This window comes from Bufo bufo, chromosome 7, assembly GCF_905171765.1.
Source record: "Bufo bufo chromosome 7, aBufBuf1.1, whole genome shotgun sequence".
In the NCBI taxonomy this organism is placed as follows: Eukaryota; Metazoa; Chordata; class Amphibia; order Anura; family Bufonidae; genus Bufo; species Bufo bufo.
Window position 1 is genome coordinate 13,989,376 of NC_053395.1, and position 24,880 is coordinate 14,014,255.

A 24,880-nucleotide genomic window follows, 5' to 3' on the forward strand; every position below is an offset into this window, starting at 1 on the left:
ATGCCTGAATGGAGTCAGGAAGAATTTTTTTCCCCTTAAGTGGGGAGAATTCGCTTTTACCTCATAGTTTTTTTTTTGCCTTCCTCTGGATCAACTTGCAGGATAACAGGCCGAACTGGATGGACAAATGTCTTTTTTCGGCCTTATATACTATGTTACTATGTTATATTGGTTTCCCATGGATAATTACCAATAATTCTCCATACAGGACTGGTCTTTGTGAGGAGATTCAGCACCCTGTCTGAGCCACATTCAGTGCTTAAAATTACATATATCGATGATCATTCTAGGAACCCATCTAACACAAGGTTAATACAGGAGATTCATTCACATGCAGATAGTTTTACCATTAACTGATTTCGGCTGAAGATTCTTGGTCTTGGTTTCACCATCAGAGGTAACTGTGCAGGTGATAAGAGATCCATAATGTTTCCTCACTGTTGGTATAAATGTCATTATACTGGTGATATGAAACAGTCCTTCTACATCAGACTCATCGGTTTCCTTTACAAGGAAATAACCAGAAGTCTTCAGAGCTTCCCTCTTCCCGAGCGGCTGTGCCGCAGAGCTGGATAATTCCTGGACGTTGCCGTCCCCCTCAGTCACCGTCCACACGACTGTAACGTCCTCAGGACAATAAGACACTGGACACTGAAGAGACAGCTTTTTCTCATGCGTCCACTGATCACTTCCTCTGATGTCCCCAACAATAAGTCGCTGGTAATCTGACAGAACAAGAGATAAATGACAAACTAAGGTCAAAGGGTCAAAAGGTTAATGGTGACTACACATTTACAGCCATTTTTCCACTAGGAATGGGGACTGGACCCGCAGGCTTATGTTTGGTGGTGGCCACAACAGTCCGATCCCCTATAATGAGAGGTGATATAATTACTGGATATACCGTAGACATCTTTGATAGGAAAACCTTATTAAGTGCACAATCCAATTTGGGGGAATTTATCATTCCGCTTGAGCCAGAAATTTTTTATCAAAGAGTGGCAAATTTTGGTGCATGTTTTTCTAAATTTACATTATATTCACCACTTTTTGAAATAGTGTGCAGGTCTTAGCGTGACCTGATAGACTTACTATAATTTATAGAAGAAACTGGCGTAGGCTATGGTGCAGTGTTTTTTTGTTTCAAATCTACTCAGCTTAGATGTCACAGGGGCACATATTTATTATAATATTTATATGCCTGTACCTTTTACTTCTTATTCTGCACTTTGGACTAAGGCTGGCATATGAAAAACCAGTCTTACTAAATTTCATGAATAATAGAAGCTCAGTTCTCTTTCCAAAACTAATAATCAGCCAGCGAGTGCGATAAAGCCAGCCGTAGACACCTCACCAACACTGGCCGGCTATCAGAGAGATATTTGCTTACCCTCTAACCCCCGACCACGCGGTGCTTCTATCCACACCAAGGTCTGATTTTACCTACAGTATATGAAAAAAGCAGAAGTGGCCGATTGTCTCTACAGTGAGGCTTCTGATTTGGCTCGGCAGAAAAAGAAAAACAGGGCATGTGTGGCGATACAGCAGTAAGGGCGGGTTCGCATTGGTACACAGAATTCCGTTATAGCTTCTGTTATAACGGAATATAAAGGAATTTAGGACGTAATGCAAACGGAAGCCTTTAAGAGGCATTTTCCGTCATGTATAATAGATACAAACTGAACCATTACACTTCCCCATAGACATGTATTAGGACGGAGCAAAACGGAATGCCTCTTAAAGGCTTGCTATTTTGCATTCCGTCCTTAAATTCCATTATAACTCTGTTATAACGAAACCTATAACGGAATTCCATAACGCCAATCCGAACCCGCCCTAACACTTAAAATCAGAGTTGCTTTTGCTGCATCTAGACCCAGCAGTTCTACCACAAGACTGAAACCTCAGGAAATTCAGTCATTGTGGTTCTACAGAAATCCTGTGATAACCACAAAGAGGAAGCAGTAATACCACAGCCTGATCCTGTGCCCATGGAAAGCGGTGTATAAAATTATTTATACATGACCATATAACAATCTCCTCTCGCTAGACTCGAGCGCAGCTCCATTACAGCATCAGAAAAAGGCACTGCAAGGAGCTAAACCCCTCGGTAGAGGGCACTCATTACAAATTTAGGCTCCTAAAAACGTGACTTTACTGGTTTAGAAAGAGTTTATAGATGGTGTCCCCTGTTCAGGGCAATCATCAGAAAACAGCCACAGAGGACCTCTCTTTCTCTCTCTCTCTATATATATATCTATATAATATGGAGCCAGGGGGCGGATTGGCCATAGACCTTACTGGGAAATTTCCCGGTGGGCCAATGCCCAAGGGGCCACCTGAGCCCTTCTCACGGCTGGTCAGTGGAAGATTTTGGAGTTGTATTTTGTGATGGACTGTGGTATTTGGTTCTGTTGGGGTGGTATAATGTGCCGCAATATAATATTGCTAGGCCTGCCTACTTGTGTTGGCCCTGCCTTCCATCAATTTGGATTCGACTACAAAATGGGGCCACTTTTAGTATTTTTTCCAGGGCCACTTTAAGTTCCCAGTCTGTCCCTGTATGGAGCACACAACAAGTTGATTTCAATAGTAATTTAAAAGGGTATTCCGATTATTAAAAGTTATCTTATATCCACAGGGTAGAAGATAATTGTTAGAAATAGATTGCCCAAAAACTCACTTTTCTGTGGTATTATGGATGCCAAGTCCTGCACCCCATCATGAGGAGCAGAAACTGCTTGCAGTGTTTTAGGAGCAGAATCTGTTTGACTTTCTTCCAGAGGAGCAGAATCTGTTTGACTTTCTTCCAGAGGAGCAGAATCTGTTTGACTTTCTTCCAGAGGAGCAGAATCTGTTTGACTTTCTTCCAGAGGAGCAGAATCTGTTTGACTTTCTTCCAGAGGAGCAGAATCTGTTTGACTTTCTTCCAGAGGAGCAGAATCTGTTTGACTTTCTTCCAGAGGAGCAGAATCTGTTTGACTTTTATCCTGAGGTGGAGCTGAGCTCTTGACATCTGGAAAACACATCACACGTCCATCTTATGGCACTCCAGACATCCAGACTGCCTCCTTTATGCACCGGCCACAGATCCCTTGAAAAAGGTCAGTTTTGACCGAAACGTTGGGACTTTTCTATATGGCCAATAATCTACCTATTCATTCTTTATATCTGGATGGCAATTGATTATGTAAAGATATACAAGATGTATTAAAACTACACTTTGCAAGACAAATCTCCAGTGTGCCATAGATTATTCTGAGACATCTTATGGCACTGACCTCAATATGTTTCATGTTGCAGAGTTTACTGTCAAAACACCGTATGATGAAGGTGTCCAGGACAAGTCTCTCATGACCTTCAATAAGTGTTCTTTCCACTCAGTGTCACACAGTAAACCACCAATGTGGAGCGAGGCAGACATTTATTACAGAGAGGTGACAGGCCATGGGAGAGGCAGTTGTCCGCTGGTTCCCACACTTTCTACTCTTCATTTTGGGATGCCGGCAGCTGCACCAGCAGGAAGGAGTTGGATGTGAGTGTTGTTCAGTCTGACTATAGGATCTGAATTAATCTGGTAGGCATTGTGGACGGCAGCTTTGGCTGGCATGGGGGAGTGCGAATACCATGAGGTATTGTAGCTGAATACACACAATGAATGCTTATGATTGACATGAAGCACCATCAAAAAAGAGGTAGCCCAGTTTGTTTAATTCGGTCATAATCTCTTCGACCATGGTATAATTCTTAGAATGTATACAAGGGGGTACATTATCACTTATGTATTCCACTATGTAAAAGGGTTTGTCCAGACTTCAGCATATTTTATAAAAAGTTTATAATACTCCTTACTAATACTCCTGTAACCGATCCCCCACAGGCCTTCATTGATGATGCTTTTGACATGGAAGTGCGACCGCCAATCACTGATCCATGTCTGAACGTCCTTGCTGGAAGCCGTACTATACAAATAGGCAGAGGGTCCGCTCAGCAGCAGCACAAGAGTGGCGGGGGACTGGAAAGGGGAGTACAGTGGTCCTTCAAGTTACAATATTCATTGGTTCCAGGACGACCATTGAATTAGTGAAACCATTGTAAGTTGAGTCCATAACTCTATGAAAAACTAGTAATTGGTTCCAAAGCCCAAAAATGTCATCCCAGAATAAGAAAAAGTAAAGTTCTAAGAAAAACAGGCAGATAACCAAAGACATATAAAGCAAGTCCTTAAGTAAAACAGACAGGAATAGATGCTGGAAGTTGTAAATGGCTTTCTACATTGAGGGCAGGAGCTTCTTCAGGATCTTGCATAGTACATACATCTACCAGAAAAATAAAATTGAGTTGCTGCTCAGCTGGTATCTAAAAGAGCAGCTCATCCTGGCACAGACGGGGGGCAGAACAGAACGTTCAGTACCGCAGAGGAGCTACTAGACAACCAAAAAGGTTGAGTCTAGTTTCAACTTACGATGGCCCAGAAAAGACCATTGTATGTTGGAAATATTGTATCCTGAGGCCCTTGTATCATGAGGGAGCACTGTATTAGTTTGTTATTTTACACCTTTGTAAGACACACAACCCCTTTGAGCTGTGAAACTTTTGGCTTCTCATAAATTAGGTATTTATAATAAATATACATTTCTATAAAGGCCGTATGGAAATGACAATAGAATACATTCACATGGTCTTTCAGCATCACCTTGTATAGAGAGGGGTCCGGTGCGCTTTTCTGCTGGTTTTTCTAAACTGGGATGCTCCACTCTGCAGATGAACTCTGTTCCATGGTCCGCGATGATGGATGGAGTAAACTTTAAGCATGCTTTATATGTGAGTGTGTTATCCGTCTGCCGCTCGGGTGTAATGTCTGAAATGCTATATTTGTCACTGAGAACCAGCGGGAATAATTCTTGACTGTCCTTCTCCCTCTTCAGCCACTTCACATTCATTACATCAGGGAATACGTTAGACACCTCACATTTCAGTATAGCTGTGATACCACCAAGAAGGTTGGGAATGGAAATCTCTTGTAATTCTGGCTTCCATGGAAAATCTACAAGATGACAAAGAAATATACAATGAACACATCAACAACAAAATGCATTGTACAAAGTTTTATAGCAAAACATGGGACACAGAGAAACATCTCCCACTAAGGCCTCATTCACACGACCGTTGTTTTGCTCCGCATCTGAGACGCTTTTTTTTGCGGCTTGGATGCGGACCCATTCACTTCAATGGGTCTGCAAAAGATGAGGACAGCGCTCCATGTGCTGTCCGCATCCGTTGTTCTGTTCCGCAGCCCTGCAAAAAAACACAAATAGAACATGTCCTATTCTTTTCCGCTTTACAAACAAGTATAGTAATTTCTATCATAGGGCGGGATGTTCCGTTCCGCAAAATGCGGAATGCACACGGCTGGTATTCGGGGCAATTTGCGGACCGCAAAACACAGTACGGTCGTGTGCATGAATACAGTGTAATTCATGCTACATAGGCCGATTCCTGTATCTGCTTACAAGGTTTATATCTAGAAATCATGTAATGTAAACTGAAGCGATTATCCGGCCCCACTGATCAGCAGACGCTACACTTGTACCTTTATCCACAGCAGACATCTGCCTCCAGTCCCAGCCATCCATGGACTCATGTTTCCAGGAAACTTTCACAGTGAATTGTGGGTCTTTGAAGAAGCTTCTGGGAAGTTTACATTCGCTTTGTACGTTGTAAGTGCCACCTGCATTCTTAACGGTTTTATCTGAACTCAGATTTTCTTGATGGTTCCATTTTATCTGGATATCAGAAGGATAAAATTCCTCTATGTCCAATGCACACAGAACATCAGCTGAATCGGTCAGGGACAATTTTATAGGATTTAACACTTTGGGCTTTGCTGTAAAATAAAAAGTATTAAAAATTCAAACATCTACTTTAATATACAGTTGCAAGAAAAAGTATGTGAACCCTTTGGAATGATATGGATTTTTGCACAAATTGGTCATAAAATGTGATCTGATCTTCATCTAAGTCACAACAATAGACAATCACAGTCTGCTTAAGCTAATAACACACAAAGAATTAAATGTTACCATGTTTTTATTGAACACACCATGTAAACATTCACAGTGCAGGTGGAAAAAGTATGTGAACCCCTAGACTAATGACATCTCCAAGAGCTAATTGGAGTGAGGTGTCAGCCAACTGGAGTCCAATCAATGAGATGAGATTGGAGGTGTTGGTTACAGCTGCCCTGCCCTATATAAAACACACACCAGTTCTGCGTTTGCTTTTCACAAGAAGCATTGCCTGATGTGAATGATGCCTCGCACAAAAGAGCTCTCAGAAGACCTACAATTAAGAATTGTTGACTTGCATAAAGCTGGAAAGGCTTATAAAAGTATCTCCAAAAGCCTTGCTGTTCATCAGTCCACGGTAAGACAAATTGTCTATAGATGGAGAAAGTTCAGCACTGCTGCTACTCTCCCTAGGAGTGGCTGTCCTATAAAGATGACTGCAAGAGGACAGCGCAGACTGCTCAATGAGGTGAAGAAGAATCCTAGAGTGTCAGCTAAAGACTTACAAAAGTTTCTGGCATATACTAACATCCCTGTTAGAGAATCTACGATACGTAAAACACTAAACAAGAATGGATTTCATGGGAGGATACCACAGAGGAAGCCACTGCTGTCCCAAAAAACATTGCTGCACGTTTACAGTTTGCACAAGAACACCTGGATGTTCCACAGCAGTACTGGCAAAATATTCTGTGGACAGATGAAACCAAAGTTGAGTTGTTTGGAAGAAACACACAACACTATGTGTGGAGAAAAAGAGGCACAGCACACCAACATCAAAACCTCACCCCAACTGTGAAGTATGGTGGTGGGGGCATCATGGTTTGGGGCTGCTTTGATGGGTCAGGGCCTGGACGGATTGCTATCATCGAAGGAAAAATGAATTTCCAAGTTTATCAAGACATTTTGCAGGAGAACTTAAGGCCATCTCTCCACCAGCTGAAGCTCAACAGAAGATGGGTGTTGCAACAGGAGAACGACCCAAAGCATAGAAGTAAATCAACAACAGAATGGCTTAAACAGAAGAAAATACGCCTTCTGGAGTGGCCCAGTCAGAGTCCTGACCTCAACCCGATTGAGATGCTGTGGCATGACCTCAAGAAAGCGATTCACACCAGACATCCCAAGAATATTGCTGAACTGAAACAGTTCTGTAAAGAGGAATGGTCAAGAATTACTCCTGACCGTTGTGCACGTCTGATCTGCAACTACAGGAAACGTATGGTTGAAGTTATTGCTGCCAAAAGAGGTTCAACCAGTTATTAAATCCAAGGGTTCACATACTTTTTCCACCTGCATTGTGAATGTTTACATGGTGTGTTCAATAAAAACATGGTAACATTTAAAGGGCTTCTGTCACCCCACTAAACCGTTTTTTTTTTTTTGGGTTACTAATAATCCCTACACTGCGATGTCTGCATACATAAGCAAAAACGAGATTTTTGTATAACTTACCAGTAAAATCTCTTTCTCGCTCTTTCCTTGGGGGACACAGAAGACCTTGGGTATAGCTCATCTCCATAGGAGGCGTGACACTAAGTGAAGACTGTTAAGCCCCTCCTCCACAGCTATACCCTCAGCCTGGAGAGAGAGACTGCCAGTTGCGTGTCCAAGTAGTGAGAAAAGGCAAAGTCCAACAAGGAACCAACAAGCCAATTACCCAACGGGTAACAAAAAACTCGGAAACCGTGCAGAGAAAAACAATGAATGGGTGGGTGCTGTGTCCCCCAAGGAAAGAGCGAGAAAGAGATTTTACTGGTAAGTTATACAAAAATCTCGTTTTCTCGCCCAGTTTCCTTGGGGGACACAGAAGACCTTGGGACGTTCAAAAGCAGTCCAAAAGGGGGAGGGACCACAGCACCAAGGTGAAGCACCCGAAAGGCATCAATGAACCGCCGCCTGCAGACCCAGGCGGGCCAAGGCAGCATCTGCCAAAGCCAGAGTATGCACCCTGTAGAACTCGGTAAGGCGTGCAAGGAAGACCCGTGGCCGCCTTGCCCAAATGCATGGCCGAAGCCCAATGCCTCCGGCCCAGGAGGCACCGACCGCTCTGGTGAAATGAACGGTGACACCAAAGGCAGAATCCTGCCCTTGGTGCGGTAACCTCAGCAATAGTCAATCTGATAAAGCGGAGGAAAAACCACCCTGGAGTCCGTCAACCCTATGCACGGACCTCCTGGAAACCCAAGAGGCCGAACGTCGACAAGAGTCGGAGATCTCCAAGTAAAAACGGCAAGGCCCAAACAACGTCCAAATCGGTGAAGTGTTGAAGCGAAAGGCAAACACCACCTTCAGAAGGAAGGAAGAAACGGGATGTAGAACAGCCCTGTCCTGGGAAAAGACAGAAGGCTCGGAACAAAAAGGGGCCATTCAGGCACCCATCAGAGACACGACTGATACGGAAACACAACCGTACAGGACAGAAGGGGTAGAGAGAACTTCTGTAACGGCTCCAAGGACAAAGATTGGAGCGCCGAGAGCTCAGTATGTAGTCCCCAGGGCGGTACCGAAGGACAGTACAGAGGAACCAAAGAGCCACTCCGAGGAAGAAGGACTTGACAGGCCCAGAGGGCCGGGGAACGCTGGAAGAGGAAGAACAGCGCAGACACTTGACACCTCAAGTAAAGGAGTCCCAGGTCCAGGCCGGACTGGAAAAAAGACAGAACCATGGGGAGAGAAATTAGAGTGGGGAATGCACAGCTTCCCACAGAACCCCAGACAAAAAAACCCTAAGCCTTACGACAGATCCTGGACCAAACACAGCCAGGAGCGGACAGTAGCAAACCCGCTGGAGTCGCCTGGCAAGCAGGCGAAAACCCAATGTGATCAGGCGCAGACCAGTAACACGGGCAGAAGGGTCGACAAAAAAACTGGTCCCGTCGGCCCTCGAGCAACGTTGTCCCGTATCCACCCGAGTGGGGGAGCAGAAGGACAGACGGAAAGGACCCAAAGGATCCGCCAGATGCCAGGACAAGACAAGGCTAAAGTCCATGCTGATGTAGCCACGTTGTACAGTCCCGGTGAGGGAGATCAAAGGACAATCTGGACCGAAAGGTAGTCCCCCCAAGTTACCGAGAAGGTAAGTCTACCGCAGGACCATTGTCTTAGAATGGACCACGCAATCTGCACTCAGCGGGAGGACAGAACGCGGTAGACTCGGTAAATAGGCACACAGCTAATACAGCCAATGTGAACAAGGGAGACAGTACCAGGCCAAAAGGAACACCGGAACCATCCACATGAACAACCATGCTCTCCCAGAAGGGAGGACAGTGAAAGAACAGCCTCTGAAGTCTGGCGGGGCAGAAGCCACATCAGAGTGATCTGTACCAAGCGGGAGCCAAACAGAGCCGGCGATAAGGTAGTCGAGACAGAGGCCGGCATAACACCCTCCAACCGAAAGGAGGAGGAGTGGCAACAGGGAAGCCATAGGACAGCCCAAAAACAGAACTCCGATACACTGTGAGACGCCCGGAACACCGCCTCGCAGAAGGCGAATACCCTGAAGAACTCAAGGCGGAGGTCCTCCGGAGCTGGGTAATCGAGCACCCAAGAGAAGTTGGGTGACCTTCCCGAGAAACGCGGCCCGAACCTGGTAGCAGATCAGACTGAAGCGTAGAGGCGCCAAGAGGAAGGACTCATACCACACTGCATCTGAAGAGGAGGAAATTGCAGCAGGCAAGGGAACCGCAGTCCTGCCAGAGCCAATGAAGAATTCGAGGGGCGCAGCAGGCAACAGCACTCTCAACCATGTGACCACTAGCGCAAGGAAGCAATGCCGCGGAAGGACGAATGGGCACGCATCTAGGACCCACGAACACTCCCTGGGATGAAAGGCCAACTAAATGAATGAGTACCACCCAGCTCGGTGCAGCAGAGAGCAATAGAGCCTGTCCGGGTCAGGTGGACAGAATGAACTCCTTAGAGACGAGTGTAAGGCTTGCGGCAAGCATCGTATCCCAAGAAAACAAAAGAATGCCGCAGGAAGCAGGTGAGGCATACGTATGAGCAGCCACGTAAGCAGTGAGAAAGCCAACCCACCTACAGGAGGAGAAGGCATACACGGCCCAAACAACGCCAAGAACGTCCGCTCACTGCAAAAAGGTTACTCAGCGAAAAAAGGTGGGGCTCGCCACAGAGTGCCACAGCATGTACGGAATTGCAAAGTGCAACCTGAAAGGGGGTTATGCACAAGCCTAGTATAGCATGCGATGGAACGCAATCAGTCCGCCCCGAAAGGGGGGAAATTGTACCTGGCAAACTGCAGTCGGCAAGAGTGCAAAGGCCCGTCCCAAAAGGGAGTGATGCCCAAGGCCGTACCTACTTCAGAGAAGCAGGACATACCCTATAATCCAGCATGAACGCAGGAGGTCCACCTAGTGAAAGGGGAACATGCACAGGGTTATCCTAGCATTAAGTGAGTGTGCAATAATACACCCAACACTGAACTCAGCGAGAGTGCAACTACTCTGCCAATAAAGGGGGACATGTACAAGTCCAGCACAGCCATACAAGAACAGCCGTGAATCTCATGAGCGTGCCAAATTCTGCCCATGAAATGAAGGGTGGTCACGCACAAGGCCAGCACTGTCCAAGGAAGTGCAAGCGTTCCACCCATGTTAGAGGGCCATTCTCATGGCCAGCAATGTATCCGGTGAGAGTGTAGCATGCCGCCCAGAAAAAGGGGGGGTAATGCACATGGCCAGCATCTCATCCAGGGAGAGTGCGAGCACCCCGCCATGTATGGGAGTCATACACATGGCCAGCAACGTACCGGCGAGAGACAACACAGTCAGTGAGAATGTGTGTATGTCGCCTGAGGAAGGAAGGCATGCCCCTGGCTGGCAGCGAATCCAGCGAGAGTGCGTACACCGCCCACGGAAGCGGGGTCATGCCTATGGATCCAGTGACAGTGCAAGTACCCTGCCATGTATGGGGTACATGCACATGGCCAGCAACGTACCTGCGAGAAAACATGTATGTATGCTGCCTGAGGGAAGGAGGCATACCCAAGGCCGGCAGCGAATCCAATGAGAGTGCAGCATACCGCCTATGAAAGGGGGTCATGCCTATGGCCGGCAGCGAAACCAGTGAGAGTGCAGCATAGTAACATAGCACATAACATAGTACATAAGTACATCATAGCACATCAGTGAGAGTGCAGCATTCCGCCTATGGAAGGGGGTCGTGCACATAGCCAGTACCGTATCCGGTGAGAGTGTAGTATTCCGCCTAAAAAGGTGGTCATGCACATGATCGGCAACAGATCCAGTGAGAGTGCTGCGTTCCGCCCATGGAAGGGGGTCACGCACATGGCCGGCAGCGAAACCAGTGAGTGCTGTGTTCCACCCATGGAAGGGGGTCACGCACATGGCCGGCAGCAAAATCCAGAGAGTGCAGCGTTCCGCCTATGGAAGGGGGTCGTGCACATGGCCAGCACCGTATCCGGTGAAGGTGCAGTATTCCGCCTAAGAAGGGGGTCATGAACAGCCGGCAGCCAGGGAGAGTGCAGTATCCCGCCTAGGAGGGGGGGGGAATGCACATGGCAGGCACCATAACTGGAGAGATGATGAATGCTGCCTACGGAAGGGCCGCATGCACTTGGCCAGCGCCGTATCCTGGAAGAGGGCAAGAAAAACCGCCTAAAAAGGGAAAATGCCCTAGCAGCGACGCAGGCTGGGAGCGCAACACCATGCCGCCTGTGGAAAGAGGTCATGCAGACATGCCGCACTACTGATGAGGCTGCAGCGTCCTGCGCAGTCCAATAGAAATTAGTTATCTATTATTCATTATTATTTATTTTATTATTATTATTTCTTTTTTTTTTTTTTTTTTTTAAACACAGCCTCTCTGAGGCTAAAAGGGGGGCCACCATATAGGGGCACAGATCGTCTGAGAGACAGAAAAAAAGGGGGGCCAACCATACAGGCCCATTGGGAGTCGGCCTGTACCCAAAGGGTTAACAGGGATCCGGCCTGGAGGGCGGCGCTGCGATCCCCTGGGGGCGGAGGAACCCCCAGGCGGGAAGAATTCGCGCCTGGAGAAGTTCCCGCCCCCTCCACCAGAGGCCGGAATTTTGCGGCCTAGTAGGCCGCGAAGCTGGGGTCTAAATTTGCGGCGCCCGGCCGGGACCTGAGGTGGAGTGGCGCTTCAAACCGGCCGCGGGTGCCCACCCCGCGGGCCGGTCGGAATTGCGGCCCAGCAGGCCGAAGCCTGGGACAAAATTCGCGGAGCCCCGCCGACCGGCATAGACGGTCGGACGGGGCCTGCTGGGGCATAGTCAAGCCCAGTGCCGGCCGCGGGAGCCCACACCGCCGCCGGAAGAGACAGGGGCCCGGAATGGTGGCTTGCCGGCCGCGGGAGCCCACCCCGCCGGCCGGAATAGTCAAGGGCCCGGAATGGCGGCTCGCCGGCCGCGGGAGCCCACCCCGCCGCCGGAAGAGACAGGGGCCCGGAATGGTGGCTTGCCGGCCGCGGGAGCCCACCCCGCCGGCCGGAATAGTCAGGGGGCCCGGAATGGCGGCCTAGCAGGCCGCGGAGCCTGAAATTTTTGCGGCGCCCGGCCCACCGGAATATTAATGCTGGCCGGAGGCGAGGCCTTACGCAACACTGCGGTAAGGAGATGGGGGGACCCAGAGACGGGGTGCCCGTGAGGAGAAGGCAGGCGACAGCAGCACTATGTCGCAGCTTCTGCAGCTAGCTGTGGGGAGACAGCCACTAGCTAGTTCATATCCTATGAGGGCCAGGAAAAGGGGAGGGAGGCAGAGAGCAGATTGTCGCTCTGCGGCACCCCAGGGGCCAGCCAAGGTCCAGCAGGGGAAGAGTCCAGAGGCCCAGTATGGGGGTCAGGCACGCAGGAGACCAGGGGGGGGACGTAGGGCTGGAGAAGCCTCTCTCTTACCACAGCCGTCTTCACCCTCGGTCCATTCCAGCAGGGTCGCCCCTTCAGCTACTGGCACCGTAGTGGCAGGACGCTGGAAGAGGGACTTGGCGTGCGGGCGACCCTTGTGCTGGCGGGATGTAGGGGAGCGAGGCTGCCCTGATCCACCTTGCCTTCTGTAGGGGAGGCAGCAGTGCGGTTGACCGGCACTGGCGCAGCTCAACCCCGGGAGAACAGAGAGGTCTAGTGCGTCTCTGTTGCCCCTGATGATCTGGAACAAAAAGAAAAGAAAAAAGTAAAAATTTAAAATTTAAACAAGGAGAAAACAGCCCTGCAGAGCAGGGAGTGTCTTGCCTCCTTGGACACTATGCAAAAACTGGCAGTCTCTCTCTCCAGGCTGAGGGTATAGCTGTGGAGCAGGGGCTTAACAGTCTTCACTTAGTGTCACGCCTCCTATGGAGATGAGCTATACCCAAGGTCTTCTGTGTCCCCCAAGGAAACTGGGCGAGAAATAATGATTTTCGTTCAGTAGAATTTGCTAAAAATCGATTTTTAAAATATGCAAATTACCTTGCTACCAGCAAGTAGGGCGGCTACTTGCTGGTAGCAGCCGCATCCTCCGATCGTAATGACGCCCCCTCTGCATTGTGATTGTCAGGGCCAGGGAACGGAATCATTCTCTGCTGGCCCTGTTAGAATTTCAAATCTCGCGCCTGCGCCGTACATGTCTTCAATCGGCGCAGGCGCATTGAGGATGGAGCGGTCGAGCCAGCGGCCGCCTCTCAATGCGCCTGCGCCGATTGAAGACATGTACGGCGCAGGCGCGAGATTTGAAATTCGATTTTTAGCAAATTCTACTGAATGAAAATCATTATTTTGCTTATGTATGCAGACATCGCAGTGTAGGGATTATTAGTAACCAAAAAAAAAAAAAAAACGGTTTAGTGGGGTGACAGAAGCCCTTTAATTCTTTGTGTGTTATTAGTTTAAAGGGCTTCTGTCACCCGCCAAAAGTAATTTTTCATTTTTGGGCTAATTAAAATCCTTATAGTGCGATTTATCAATATATAGTGCTCTTACCCTTTTCCGTTGTCTAGTTTCTTTAAAAAACGCCTTACCGGTCTTCAGTCAGCGCAGGCGCACTGAGAGGAGGACGCTCACTCGGCCGCTCCTCCCTCAGTGCACCTGCGCCGATGACATCACATCTACACCCGGCGCAGGCGCACTGAGGAAGGAGCGGCCGAGCGAGCATCCTCCTCTCAGTGCGCCTGCTCCGACTGAAGACCGGTACGGCGCAGGCGCGAGATTTAGAACGCAGACAGGGCCAGCCAGAGGAGGAGAGCGCTCGCTGGCCCTGTCAATCAACAGGAGGAGGGGCGTTTTTTTGAAAGGAGGATGCGGCGGCTACCAGCAAGTAAACGCCCTACTTGCTGGTAGAGAGGTAATTTACATATTATAAAAGTGCGTTTTTTAAAGAAACTAGACAACGGAAAAGGGTAAGAGCATTATATATTGATAAATTGCACTATAAGGATTTTAATTAGCCCAAAAATGAAAAATGACTTTTGGGGGGTGACAGAAGCCCTTTAAAGGGATTCTGTCACCTCCCCTAACCCAAAATCGGATTTTAAAGCAGTCATGCAGCACAGCTTACCTTGAATCGGCTGTGCTCTTCTATCTTGTAATCCGTCCAGTAGTTTATGAGAAAAACGACTTTTATGATTATGCAAATTAGCCCTGAAGGTGCCCAGAGGGGCGTTTTGTTCCCCTTAGTGTGCCCAGTAACGCCCCTCTTACAGTGCCCAAAACGCCTTCCTTCCGACTGCCTAACCGCCCACAGCCTCTCATCCCTCTCCTCCCCCTCCCTCACGGCCGAACGAACTCTCGCGCAGGCGCAGTACCCACTGAGGGCTGCGCCAGTGCGATCTGCAGGAGACTGAGGGCAGGAGCTTCATCCTCGTCACTGGGCATGCGCCGAGCCCAGTGACGTCCGATGCTCGCTCTTCCCTCAGTGGGTACTGCGCCTGCGCGAGAGTTCGTTCGGCTGTGAAGGAGGGGAGGAGAGGGATGAGAGGCTGTGGGCGGTTAGGCAGTCGGAAGGAAGGCGTTTTGGGCACTGTAAGAGGGGCGTTACTGGGCACACTAAGGGGAACAAAACGCCCCTCTGGGCACCTTCAGGACTAATTTGCATAATCATAAAAGTCGTTTTTCTCATAAACTACTGGACAGATTACAAGATAGAAGAGCACAGCCGATTCAAGGTAAGCTGTGCTGCATGACTGCTTTAAAATCCGATTTTGGGTTAGGGGAGGTGACAGAATCCCTTTAAGTAGACTGTGATTGTCTATTGTTGTGACTTAGATGAAGATCAGATCACATTTTATGACCAATTTGTGCAGAAATCCATATCATTCCAAAGGGTTCACATACTTTTTCTTGCAACTGTAATTGTATTAATATTATAAAATATCTATATTCAGACAACAGACATAACTATAGGATTATATTCACGAACATCAACATAAGGAAGATTTATCAATACATGGAGTACAGGCAGCTGCAGAAGCCAAATACAGTAAGGCTCCATGCATATGACCGTATCTGTTTTGCGGTCCATAAGCTGCTTTAGATACTGCTATCTCCTAAATGGTAGCAGCTAGAAACATGCAACTGGTATTGTTTAAAAGCTGACACAGGCTTTCATACAAGACCAAAATGACAGCATTAGCCCAAGCAACAGAGGAGAAATCACTGTTAGAAATCGAGTCAGGAATAATCACGGGTAAAATCTGCTTTTGCTTTTACTTTCAGCTGCATTCACAGCATCCCGATTTCTATCAGTGATATCCTCCCCTGTACTGAATGAATTACTGTCTTTCTGGTATTGTCTGGAAGCTTGGAATGTCAGCTTTCAAACAATACAAAGCAAACCAGAGATATGAGCGGTTAAAGCAGCTCCTTCCCCCCCTCTTCAGTCTGGAGGAGAATAAGGGAACAGCTAGAAATGGGGTATTATCATCAATGTACGGACCCACATAATAAAATTGCGTTATTTTTACCACACAGTGAACACCGTAAAAAAATTCCGCAAAATGTAAAAATTGCTGTTTTTTTATCTTACCCCTAAAAATAAAATAATAAAAGTTATTTAATACACTATATACCCCAAAATGGTTCCTAAAAAACCTACAACTAATCCCGCAAAATTAAAAAAACATTTAGAAGAAAAAATTTAAAAGTTATGACTGCTAGAACACAAAGGGGGAAAATATTATCGGTCCTTAAGCCTAAAATTTATTATGTCACTAACGGGTTAAAAATGCCATAGTGATCCCTGAGTTGTGCGCCAACAAGATTTACTGCAGACACACATTAAAAATCTACAATAAAAAAAATATAACATTTTCCAATTTTAACGTGACTGTTAGGAGGTTAATATTCAGTTGATAAGTTAGCGTTTTAAAGTCCTGTGTAAAACAAGTCACATCATCCTGCTCCACTCACCTTGGGGCTACAGTCCTTCTCTCTCCTGCCCACCCATACTGAAGTGCCTCCATCAGCCAGCGCTTGCCAATACATCTGCTTCCCAACCACTGTTCTGTTGGCACTGATTCTTTAAGGACCTGACCTATGGGTGACCACCTTTGTGCCAGAACGCTGTCTGCCACCAACCTTTGCCTGACAAGTATTTACTACTTCCCGGTGTCATCTGTTGGTAATGTGGCTACTTCTGGGATTATCAATCTGGCATTTAACTGCAGTGAAGTCCAGATCCGGCACAGGGTTTAAAGGCTTAACACAGGGGAATCTCCTACACTTTGCATCTTGGTTTAGCCAAATCCGTTGCAACTATTGGACCCACATCATTTCCAGCAAGGAGTGTCACACCCATTCACAAATTAAAGCAGAGTCGAAACCTATAGTCTGTATACTAAATCTTCATGTAACAATTATTTTCTGTTATTAGTAAATGTTTCTCACCAAAAAGCTGTTTCCGCTGGAAAGTCTTCGGCTTGCTTCTCCCGTCACAGGTGATTTTGCAGCTTATTGTGATATCTTTGTGTTTAGAAACATAAGGTGTGAAGCTGAGACAACTGGTGACATCCAGGAGACCTGGGATATCAGATATGTCCGTCCTCTCTCTATGAGCCACGTAGCCTGGACACTGACCGCCATCTTTCCTCACACCTCCAGAATCCTCACATATTTCATGTTCTGCCCCATCTTTTCCCGTCACAATCCATATCACCTGGGTGTTCTCGGTACAATATGAAGCTGCACAGTACAAGATCACCTTCTCCCCTCCATACCACTTCTGGGGTCCCTGGATGTTGTTAACAAAAAATGCCTGGACCCCTGTGGAATAAGAAAATGAATGGAAACCAATTGTTTTTATATTTGGTTAGGGTAGATTTACTCAAGGAAAAGTGGAGAATTTCTGAAAAAATAAAAAACAAAAGATCTTTAAAGGCAAAATTTACTATAAAGAATTTTATGGAAGATGTTAAAACCTCAGTGACTATAAAAACTTCTTAAATAATGTTATCCTTAATGAAGTTGTTATAACCTGAGAAATAAAATCTGTGCATTAAATGGGGAAAAACGTACTTCCACTTGCTGGATGATTGTACATTGTATTTTAATTAGCATTTAACTAACTGGAGGCCTTTAAGCCATAGAGAAGATTTACCGGTGTCTCTGGGCTGCACTGACGCAGTCTTGGCCTCGATTGGTTTTTCCAAGCTGGGGTGATCCACTCTGCAGACTAGACCCACGTCTTTATCTGTCACTAGTGATTTCTTCACAGACAGACGAGACATTGTAGTGAAAGTTTTCTTGTCTGTTCTGTTTGATATCATTTTTGGAATTGTATATTTCTCAGATTCTGTAACTTCTATTAAATCTGGACAATCTTTCTCCTTCTCAAACCACTTCACAGTCAATGCATCAGGAAAATAATTTGATACAGAACACTTGAAAATAATCGTATCATCCTGGCTAACACTTTCTATATAGTCTCCAATCTGGGGACGCCAAGGAAAATCTGCAATAAAAAAAGAAATAAATTATTGTAAACCTGCAAAAGAATTTGAGACCAGTATGATATCTGGTGTGCTGGAAAGTCGCAAATTAAAAATTCAGCACAAGGTTAGAATGTCACCAATAAATGTATGAAATGGATGCCTCTGGGAGAAAAGTAAGAGAATATATGTCACTTATCTATATCATCCTTTTAAGGGCCTATTTAAAGTTGAATTAAAAAACACAATATGACAGTAAAAGGCCAACAAGTGAGTTCTAAGTATGTCCACAAGTCAGCCATGGTACCCCAGGACAAGGTATTTGCAAACTGTTATTAATTGATCTGTTTATGCATTATTATTATTTATTATTAAAGAGCCTTTCATTACATTGCGCTATACATATGAAGAGGGGTATACATACATAATACAAAACAATTGCAATAATCACGAACAAGACAAGTTACAAACTGCTACAGAAGACGGGAGGACCCTGCCCAGGAGGGCTTACAATCTAAGTTCTCCAGGGCTTGTGGTATAAAAACTACCCTCCCACTGCTGAAAAGCAGGAATGCTTCAGACTAAGGCAACTTTCTCATGGTCAGTATTTCTCATCAGCATTTGTAAGTCAAAACCAGAAATGGATCCTATGTATAAAATATATAAAGCAAAGATTTGTATATCTTCTGTGTTTCGGACCCATTCCCGTTTTTCACTTACAAATACTGACCGTGTGAAGATGGCCTAAGGGCCCATTTACAAGGGTCAACAAATCAGGTAAAGAGAATGATATTTCAAAACTCAACACATATCCAAGTTTTTACCTTTTGCAGAGAGCTCCTTGCTTAGAGAGTTATCCATGGATTCATGTTTCCAAGTAACTGTGACTTTATATGTCGGATCTTTGAAAAGTTCTCCAGAAACTGTACATTTACTTGTGAGGTTACACGTGGCATCAGGATTCTTCATGACTTCCTCTTCTGATGGAATTTTCTCATGAGCCTGACCTTTCTTAGATGCCCAGGTAATCTGCAATGGTTGGGGATAAAATTTGTCTAAACTGGCTGCCAGCTGGACATCTCCTTGACTGGTAATGGTGAATTGTACCGGCTCCCTGAACTGAGGTTTAGCTGCAGAAAACAAAAAGAATATATTGAACTCGCCTTCAGTAGTCGTACTAACCAAAACTGTTACCATGACTGGGTGTTTTCTGTAGTAATACGGATCCTCTTATGGGTCAAGTTAATCTAAAGTAGGACTCTAAAGCAGACTGAAGTCAACTCAAGAAGTAGGAAGCAATGAGGTAGTTTAAAAAATAAAATAAATATCTCTCACCACAAATGTCTTTGAGCTCATGGGTTTTCTCTTCAGACTTCTTGTCTGTAATAAACCTGCAGGTCACAGTTGACCCCAGATGTCTGGATACTGAAGAAATAAAGGTCAGTTTGGTAGTAATGTCATGAAGAGATGTCCTCTTTTGGCTGGCCACCTTCTCTGTTGAAGCCTTATACTCCATGGACATTAGCGGCTGCTCTTCCTCGTTATTTACCAGTTCGTTCTCAGTGATCTCACAGGTTGCGCCGTCTTTGTTTTTGATGATCCATTTTACCCGGGTCTCTTGGGAACAGTTACAAGCAGTACAATACAGGGTGGTGCTCTCACCGTCGATCATTTTGGTGCCATGAATTTTATAGACTAGAACGTCTGAGGGTCCTGTTTAGAACAGAAATATTAATTGTACTGGATGTTTGAAGGCGAGCATTGACTTATACAGTATTAAACCCATGAAGTGTCCCTGTAGTTTAAACATACATACTATGTCATAGCAACATATCAAAAAAATTTGATCAGTGGGAGTCCACTGGTGAGAACTCCACTGGAACTAGGAGAGAGAAGCGCTCACACATAGCACTCTCTCTCTCATGGCTGCAGGAGATAGATTTGAGAAAGGATCATAGACTTCCTATTTAGCCTGTCTCCTGCAGAGAGGAGATAGAGCTCTCTGTGTGAGTGCTTCTCTCTCTTCATTATAGCAACTGGCGGTGGTCTCAGCACTCGGACCCCACCAGTCAAAACCTTTGACATGTCAACATGTCACCATGATATATCAAAAAGTATAATTACACTTACTGGTAATTGGATATCCTAGAAATCTCCACAACAGCACACCTGAGATTGCTACTCCCCTGTTAGGGACAGGAAAAACACATCCAGAGAAGTTAAATCCCCTCCCCTTCCTGTCTATTCTCAGTATTTTACCAAGAAGCAACAGCAGCTTATGCTTATACCACAATCTTTAATTAACCAGTTTTATACCTCAAACCAACTTGGAAACAACAAGAGAACAAAAATAAAAGAAGATAGAAAGGGAGAGAAATTCAGGGTGCTGTTGTGGAGACTTCCAGGAAACCCAATTACCGGTAAGTATAATTACACTTTTCCCCCAGTCGTCTCCACAACAGCATTGTGAGAAATAACAAAGATCTATTATAGAGGGACAGCAACCTGTGAAGGCTGTATTACACAGCACAATGTGGCAGACAATTGTCGGGAGGGAAGCGTTGCTTCCGAGCAATATCCTGCTCGCTAGCGGAGGAGACCGCTGCTATTACATGCAGTGATCTCCTCTGCAGCATGGGGAGGAGCGATCACTATGCCAGTGTTATTAGACACCACAATCTGCCGTCTGCAAATTATAATTTTTTTTACATGTCAAAAGATTTTGATTGCCCGATGATCGAGCATTTGCTCATTTATCGGGTAATCGGCGGCAGTATTACACTGCCAGATGATTTCTAATAAGAGTTCATGCAAAAGCTTGTTAGCAATTATTTGCCCAAAAATCGGGCAGTGTAATACAGGCTTTAGACTTTGTGACCAAAGGCACAGTCCTGATCAGACAATACATCTAGTCTGTAATGCAAATCTGTTCAACTGAAGCTTTTTCTGCCGTTGCTCTTTATCTGAGTAGGAGCTTCTTTTCCTCTAGCCTTGTATGCCTCTGTAATAAGATGTCTTATGCATCTGGAGATGGGACTCCTTGCAGCTTTCCTACCTCTAATTGGACCTGCAAATCGTAACAGATTTCTATTGTTTCTCCAGAACTTCGTAGCCGGAATGTAATGCAGAACAGTTCTTCTAATGTCCAGGTTATGGAAGTGTCTTTCCCTTTCATTCCTCGGTCTGTTGCAAAAGGAAGGTATAGCTATATCTTGTGACAGTGGAAAGATGTTGATACTTTAGGTAAGAACTCTGGTTCTAGCTTGAATACTAATTTGTTCTCAAAAACATGAAAATATGGAAAGGTAGTAGACAATGCCTGTATCTCAGTAACAACTCTCCTTGGTGAGGAAATGGCCACTAAAAAAATTGTTTTTGATAGTAAGTAATTTAATCGATGACTATTCTATAGGCCTGAAAGGAGGAGACATCAAAGCCGTCGGAACTAAGATTCCAGAAGGTATCAAATTTCTAATGGTAGGATTTATTCTGTCAGCTGCTTTAAAGAGGCGATTTGGTTCAACTAGCCGGGGACTTGAATTTGTTCTGGGCATGGTTATCTTCTCCCTGGCTGCGAGCGCATCCAATCAGAGCACCCCGCTCTTAGCCAGGGAGAAGTTGCTCAAGTTCTCGCGGGAGAAGGAGCTGCGATTCTCACGAGAACTTGAGCTCCTTCTCCCTGGCTAAGAGCGGGGTGCTATGATTGGATGCGCTAGCAACCAGGGAGAAGATAACCGCGCCCAGGACAAATTCAAGTCCCCGCCTAGTTGAACCGAATTGCCTCATTAGCATATGAGGCACCAAAACAAACGGGGACCACAGCGGATGAAAGGGGGGTCTTTTAAAAAAATAAAAGGCAGAAAGACATCACTGGGGGCCGCACTGTAAGGTAATATAACTATTTCAATACATGTATCCTGGTGAAAAGGTCCTCTTTAAAGAACCTTTCCACCATATATCATCGGACAATCCAAAACACTAAGCGCTGCAACCTGAACTCTTAACGTATTTGGTCTTAACCCCTTGACTAAACCCTCCTGAAGAAAATCTAAGAGGATGGGAATCTTGATCTCCTTAATGGAAAAAATGATTACCACTGTAAGAAGCAAATTTCCTCCAAACTTTACTGTAGATAAATCTGGTAGCGGGTTTATGGTTCAGGACTAAAGTGTCAACTACCTTGTTGAAGAGGCCTTTCGCATTCAGGAGCTCCCTTTCAGCATCCTGGCCGAGAGACACAGGGGTTTCAAACCCAAATGTAAAACCGGGCCCTGTGTCAACAGATCCTTTTATGTTGGTAATATCATCAGAGAGTGAACACACATGGATTCCAACATCGTGAACCTTTTTGGCCAGTAGGGTAGCACTAGAATCACTGAAGCCTGATCCTCTCTTATTTTCCTGAGGATCTTTGGGTTCATTGGAATTAGTGGGAAAGCATATGTCAGCTGGAACCTCCATGTTATTGACATTGCATGTACCGCTAGAGGCCTGTCCTGAGGATTTAGGGAGCAGAATAGAATTCTGTTGTTCCTGTTTGCGAACAAGTCCACCTCTGGAACTCCCCATTTCTCAGTCAGAGATAGATAAACTCGCTGAGATAAGGTCCATTCTCCTGGCAGGAGTGCCTTCCTACTTAGATAACCTGCCACTGTATTCTCCGAGCCCTTGAGATGTACTGCAGAAAGTGAAGGAACATGAGTCTCTGCCCATCTGAATATCTTCATTGTTTGATCTAGAAGAAAAGGATTTCTTGTGCCACCTTGATGACTGATAAAGGCTACAGCTGTTATATTGTCTGACTGTCTTGACACATTTCAGAGTCTCCCAACCTGCTCTGAGTTCTCCATAATTGGACAATCTTTTGCTTATAATCTGGGTCCATATTCCCTGTACTAACATCTGGTTCGCATGCACTCCCCATCCCCAAGCACTGGCATCTGTTGTTATCTTTACCAACGGTACCTTCTTCTAAGATATTTCTTTTGTCAGATTCTCCTTTTTCTTCCACCATGGGAGAGACATCTTTACTTTTGTTGACAAGATCATTGGCCTGTCTAGGGATGAGAGTGATCCATTCCAATTTTGTAGCATCAGGGCGTGCAGTGGTCTTGTATGTACCTGCACCCACTGTACTGCTGGGATACAAGATGTCATGGGGCCTAATATCCTCATAACCTGTCTTATTTTCGTTCTCCCTATTACCGATAATTCTCTGGATTTCCGGCTCAATTTGAATGCTTTTTCTTCTGGTAGAAAGGATCTCTGGGATAAGGAGTCGAGTTCTATCCCCAGAAACCTCTTCCTTGTAGATGGGTTTAACGAGGACTTTGAAAATTGATGATCCATCCTCTTTCCTGTAAAGTCTCTATTATAAACTGTAAAGTCTCTGAACATTTTATTTGACATTCTGTATGATGAGGAGGTCATCCAAATACGTTATTATCATCGCCTGATTTAGCCTTAAAGGGGTTGTCTCATCATGGACAATGGGGGCATATCGCTAGGATATGCCCCCATTGTCTTATAGGTGCGGGTCCCACCGCTGGGACTCACACCTATATAGAGAACGGAGCCCCGCAAGGTGGTGGCTTGAGGACTCTGGTCCGGCCACCACCAAGCCGGCTCCCCATAGAAGTAAATGGGACCATGCGGTTGCGCATGCGCAGTGCACCCTCCTTCATTTGCAACGTTCTCCGTTCTCGATATAGGTGGGACCCGCACCTATAAGACAATGGGGCATATCATTGTCCATGATGAGACAACCCCTTTCAGTATGCAACTACTTCTGAAATTACCTTTGTGAAAAGCCTCGGGGCAGCTAAGATTCCAAAGTGCAGCCATCTGAACTGATAATGAAATATCCTCCCTTTGTTCTTGATTGCAAACGTTAGAGACCTCTGGTGGGCTTGGTGAATTGGAATATGCAAAGAGGCATCTTTTAAATCCAACTTAACCATTACAGCATCCTTGTGTATCAAAGGTATAGCTGATTTTATTGTTTCCATCTTTAACTTCCTGTACCTGATTAGCCTGATTTTCAGATTCATTATTACTCTGTAGCTGCCATTTGGCTTTTTTATTTTTTTACTAGGAAGAGCTTTGAGTAAAACCTCTGTTCCTGTTCTTCCCTGGGAAGAGGACAGATTGCTCGAACACATAAGAAGTCCTCCACTCCAGTCCATACCTCTTTCTGAAGATGATCCTTAAATCTGAATCTTTTTTTCCTGGGCCTATCTTTCTGACTAGAATCTTCTTCTTCCTCAGGAAATCCTCTTTTTTTTTTTGCCTGAGGCCTTTTCAAGAATTTTGTCTAAGTCAGGAACATATAAAAATTCTCCGTGAAAGGTACAGAAACTAGTTACTCTTAGATGCTAAATCACCCTGCCAGGATTTTAGCCAGAAGACTCTCCTACATGAATTAGAGACCCTATCTGCCATCTTTACTGCCTCCTCCGAGGCATCAGCCAGAAATCCTGCTGCCATTTTCAATAACAGCATAGAATCCAGAATCTGCTCTCTGGGAGTGCGGTTCTTTATATAAAGTTCAAACTGTGTAAGCCATAAGTGGAGACTTCTGGCCACACAAGTACAGGCAACATTCGGTCTTAATAATGCCATGACTGCTTCTCAGTTTTTCTTAAAGAAACCCCTCAGCCTTACTGTCCGTACTGTGTAGCATCCTCAAAAAGGTAAAGATCTTTTCTTGGCAATCTTTGCCACAGAAACATCTACCTTTGGAATAGAATCCGAATTTACAGTATTTTCTTTGTTAAATGGTTATCGTGTCTTTAGACCCTTGGGTAAAATGAAGCTCCTCTCCGGTCTTGAACATTCATTTAACACTTAATTTTTACATTATCATGCATCGGGAATACTCTTTTGTTTAACCCCCAGACCACCAAACATTT

The 24,880-nt window shown here is 45.6% G+C and overlaps 1 protein-coding gene across 1 annotated transcript in view; it reads right to left on the reverse strand.

The window, feature by feature from the left end:
• The window catches only part of LOC121008694, a 73,168-nt gene that overhangs the window by 38,930 nt on the left and 9,358 nt on the right, over positions 1–24,880 (reverse strand). Inside the window, exons 5-13 of the mRNA XM_040441391.1 lie at positions 19,305–19,682; positions 18,794–19,099; positions 17,639–17,992; positions 16,930–17,304; positions 5,594–5,887; positions 4,697–5,047; positions 2,975–3,016; positions 2,684–2,794; positions 348–725 (exon numbers count right to left, since the gene is read on the reverse strand). Of these exons, the coding sequence (XP_040297325.1) occupies positions 348–725; positions 2,684–2,794; positions 2,975–3,016; positions 4,697–5,047; positions 5,594–5,887; positions 16,930–17,304; positions 17,639–17,992; positions 18,794–19,099; positions 19,305–19,682 (2,589 nt within the window). The remainder of the gene's footprint in view (positions 1–347; positions 726–2,683; positions 2,795–2,974; positions 3,017–4,696; positions 5,048–5,593; positions 5,888–16,929; positions 17,305–17,638; positions 17,993–18,793; positions 19,100–19,304; positions 19,683–24,880) is intronic.